Consider the following 4,717-nt stretch of genomic DNA (forward strand, 5'->3'; position numbering starts at 1 on the left):
AAAATATTACAACAGCAATAAGTGAGGTTGAAGATGAAGTTTGAGAGCTTTCGAATTTGACAGCATTTCTGTAAGTTTGCGCAAGAGTTCTTGTTTTGCTTCTCATCAAAACTTCATTTTATAGGCACATGAGAAGATGACCGTTGGGAGCATTTAATGCTTTGCGTATTCCGTACAGCATTGCATTTAATGTTTCACTCTTTTGTCAACTACCTCGAGCCTTGCTTTTGCTCTGACTACTGACGTTGCCGTTAATAGCTTCTAACGTTCCTTTTGTCAGTCAGCATAGCCTGCCATCTTGTACTTGATTCTGATTGATCTTTTGTAGATACAACGTTTGAATATCATCAGAGTACAAACAACTTGGTGCATAAGCATCTTCTGATCTTCTGACCTTGAAGTGCTTCTGAGCGTGATACCATGACTTCAGTGCTTCTGCTTCTGAACTCCAGTCCTTCTGATGCTTCCATAGACCATGTTCTGATTCTGCTTGACCATCTTCTGATGTCTTGCCAGACCATGTTCTGATGTTGCATGTTGAACCTTCAGAGTCAAAGCTTCTGAGCGTTGATTTGTGCATACTCTTTATATATTTCCTGAAAAGGAAATTGCATAGGATTAGAGTACCACATTATCTTAAGCAAAATTCATATACATTGTTATCATCAAAACTAAGATAATTGATCAGAAAAATTCTTGTTCTAACAAACAATATGTGTGAAGCATTCAACAGGGCAATTCTTGAAATTAGGGAAAAACCAATAATTTCTTTACTTGAAGGTATTAAGCATTATATAACTGTTAGGATTGTGAAGCAAAGAAAAATGCTGGAAAGACACAATGGTGATATTTTTCCTAATGTTCAAAGAAGGATTGAAGGCTACAAAAGGAAGGCAAGGGGTGGAAGGCTACATGGCATGGTGATGAGCAAATGGCTAAGTTCAGTGTATCTAATGAGAGAGATACATATGTTGTGGATCTGACAACAAAGACATGTGCTTGTCGAAAATGGGACTTAACTGGTATACCATGTGAACATTCTATTGTCTGCATTTGGCAAAATGGTTTGCAAGTTGAAAATTTTGTGTCAACCTATTATAGGTACATTCTTTTGTCTGCATTCTTTTGTGAAATCTGTCTGTATCCATAACTGTTGTGAAATCTGTTTGTATCCATAATGTGTGTATCTTGTGTTTGCAGGAAGACACAATGTCTGGCCACATACTCCCACATTGTGCTACCCTCAAATGGAACAAGACTATGGCCAGTGACAAATACTGAGTACATCAATCCACCCCTAATGAGAAGGGCACCAGGAAGGCCAAAAAAGTTAAGGAACAAATCCAATGATGAATAAAGGAAACCAGGTGTGCTGCCAAGACAATTGAAGACAATCAAATGCAAAAAATGTCACAAGTACGGACATAACACAAGGACATGTAAGGGAAAAAGTGCTGCTGACAGGCAGATTCCTAAGGGAGGAAACAAGCAGAAGACAGCAGGCAAGGCTAGCTCTAGTGGACAGCAGAAAAACAAGAAACAGAAAACAAGTGCTACTGAAGTTGAGGTGGTTGTTTCTCAGGGATCACAGACTCCACAACCATCTCAAAATTAGATGAAACTTAGACCTTTTATTTTGGTGTTTTGACTGTTATATTTTGCTGTAATGAAAAATAGTCCATATTTTGGTGTAGTATTGACAAGTAGATCACAGTCAAATTATGTTTTGGTGTAATGACAATTCAGCATACATTGCTGTCATGACAATTCTGTTTTGCTATATAATGGATGTTTATGTAATGACAATTACCCTTCTTTATCTGTTATGGATGTTTATGTTTGGCTATATTGAAAATTAACACTATTCTTTTGCTGTCGTGACAATTATGTTTGTGTAATCAACAACTAATTCATTGGAACAACTTAATTCAACAAGTTACATTTCAGAAAAGTACAACATACATCACTTAATTCAGCTTCTAAACATCTTAATTCAGCTTCTACAACAATTAACAACCAACTAAAACAACCTAATTCAGATTCTTGACAATTAATTCAACACTTCTTCAACATTACATTACATATCAATCCTACAATGAGCACTACAACTAATATAACTAATCCTTGACAGAATCTCAGCTTCTTTTTCAAATTGTCATCTTGTTTCATCTTCAAATTATCCTTCTTCTTGTCTTCATCAATTCTCTTCATCAGTGACAAAATCACCTCCTTAGCACGACCCGACATTTCTTCATCGTACCAGTTGAAGAAATTACACCCCTTTCGTCCCTGCAACTGGAATTCATACGAAGCAGCCATTAAACGAGTATACATAATCAGGTCAGCTTCTCAAATTCGTACAACAATAAAATTCAATCATTTAGATACGAACTGGTGTTTACCTTGTATAAACCACAACCATTAAACCTCCGCCCAAGATTCTCCTTCGTCCACAAGGTAGTGAGTGGCGAATCAAGGTCACAGAAGCAGCGAACCTGTCTTCTTCGTGACACGCAACTGTTGTTGGATACGACATAAGAATTAGCTGACATGGTAGAACTGAGATGAAGAGATGAAGAGACACGATATGTGTGAAGAGGCACGAAGAGATGAAGAGAAATCTGAAGCTGACGAGAGAGATGAACATAAAATTTGGGATTTAGGGTTACTGAAAATAAAAGGAATTTTTTTTAATTTGATTTCTTTATTTTCTGAAATGTTATATCTAATATTACTAATGACGTGTAAAAGCAATATAATACAATTAATGACGTGTAAGTACCTAGTCAAACACTTAATCTGGCCACATCAGCTTTTTTGGAGAGGAAATGGGGTTTAGGATCAGTTTTACAAACTTTAAGCAAGTATAGGGACGACTTTGTTCTGTTTTAAAAATGCAGGACCAGTTTCGTGAGTTGATCAAAATACGAGGACTAAAAGTGTTATTAAGCCTAAAGAAAAAGTAGTTGTTTCATTCTCTCACTCATTCCATTATAAATTCAACCAACACTCTAACTTAGAAGCCACTTCTCTCACTCTCCCTCTGCATATTCCCAACACTTCAAACTAAAACTCATCTCCCTTATCTCCTTCATCCACCTTTTGTATTTACCAGCGGCTTTAACATTTTTCAGCCCCTGCTGCAAGCTATCTATCTAACTACACCAGACAAACCGAAGTTCAGAAGATAGAGTAATCATATTAGACAAGAGGTATCTTTTACTGCGTTTTTTCCCTTGTTAGTTTTTATTAAGTTATTTTGCTCATCTTGTTCTTTATTACATCTATAAATATATTTATTCTTTTAATAAAACAATTTCCATTTACATTGGGTAGATAGAGATAAAAATTTGATAATCGAATTTTGTGTAGATTAAAAGAGATTATGAATGATTGTTAACCTCTACATGATCAATCTTTGAAAAATGCGTTTTGATTGTAAATTCTTAACAAATCTCACTTTTAATTTGCTGCCCGCGACGATCAAATTTATCGATCAGAGTAACCAGCAATACCCCGCAATCCGTTAGCTATACTGATCAAATCTATTGATCATTGCATCTAGTGGTGACAAATCAAATCAGGGTTGTATGCCAAACTTCAAAACACTTTCATCTTCAAAACAAATTGAAAACTACGATAGGCCACTCAAAAAGCCTCCAAACAAATTACAAACAACCTCATACTAATTCAAAGGCGTACAACTCTGTGCCCGATCTACGTTGACTCTGATTCTCCATAAGGAGATACGTATGCACTTGGTAACAAGGCGAGTCTCCCCCGCTAAAATCTCAATTCACTCAAATCTCAATTTTCGCCCTATTCATTTCCTTAGCCATTGAATCTAAATTTTAACCATAAAACCTTTGCCTAAACATAAAACCTTAGGAAAGGGTTGAGAGTGCCTAACACCTTTCCTCGACCTGATTATAATTACTTATCCCGAATCTCTAAACTGCGTAGGGTTTCCTATTCGCCCTTCAGAATAGGTGGCGACTCTAAGTCTTAATTTTTAGGGCAGATTGCTACAATATATATATATATATATATATATATATATATATATATATATATATATATATATATATATATATATATATATATATATATATAGAATTAAGTAAAATATAACTTATAATTAATGAGTTAATATATTTCAAATCTTTGAAAAAAATTATATATATATTTGGAAATTTTTTGCAAAAAAATTATATATACATTTATAAATTTTTTGCAATTATAACATTTGCTGCTCCCTCTAATATTTTTGACAAGATCCGTCATTAGTAAATAATTCACTAAATTCTATTATTTTTTATTTTAAATATAATATAATTTATGTTTTCTTTTATGGTTAGCCACACTAATATATATTGTCTGGATCCACCCTTGTTGTTAATTTAAATTAAATACGTCTAAAATATAAGTTCAAAATTTAAATTATTTAACATAAATCCAACTAAATATTTCTTATCTTATCTAGTAAGTTCCGCTGTTTGCTTGACCGAGATTCACACAATTATTTTATCAGTTGCAGGCATATATTCCAATTTCAATTTGTGTGGCAAACTTCAATAGTGAAAATTGTGAGGTGAAAACATTATTCAATTTAGATTTAACTAAGAAAAAGTTAGAAGACATACAATACAGAAAAAAAATTAAAATAACCAGGTTTAATAAATAAAATACAGAAAAAACCACCTTTTCAGGGTATTTA

The 4,717-nt window shown here is 33.9% G+C and overlaps 1 protein-coding gene across 1 annotated transcript; it reads left to right on the forward strand.

Moving 5' to 3' along the window:
- The first annotated feature begins 931 nt into the window (after nucleotides 1-931).
- On the forward strand, nucleotides 932-1,615 carry LOC131595298 (uncharacterized). The gene is made up of 3 exons (XM_058867620.1): nucleotides 932-1,101; nucleotides 1,201-1,329; nucleotides 1,435-1,615. Exons 1-3 carry the CDS (start codon nucleotides 932-934, stop codon nucleotides 1,613-1,615), a joined length of 480 nt encoding a protein of 159 aa, XP_058723603.1.
- Nucleotides 1,616-4,717: the final 3,102 nt, after the last annotated feature.

This window comes from Vicia villosa, linkage group LG4 (assembly GCF_029867415.1).
Source record: "Vicia villosa cultivar HV-30 ecotype Madison, WI linkage group LG4, Vvil1.0, whole genome shotgun sequence".
Taxonomy (NCBI): Eukaryota; Viridiplantae; Streptophyta; class Magnoliopsida; order Fabales; family Fabaceae; genus Vicia; species Vicia villosa.

Bases quoted from the DNA above. Each gene is read 5' to 3' on its own strand.
- LOC131595298 (XM_058867620.1), top strand. From the start codon at position 932: ATGGCTAAGTTCAGTGTATCTAATGAGAGAGATACATATGTTGTGGAT. The intron at 1,102-1,200 runs GTACATTCTTTT...TTGTGTTTGCAG, and splicing joins TTTGTGTCAACCTATTATAG to GAAGACACAATGTCTGGCCA. The intron at 1,330-1,434 runs GTTAAGGAACAA...ACATAACACAAG, and splicing joins GCACCAGGAAGGCCAAAAAA to GACATGTAAGGGAAAAAGTG.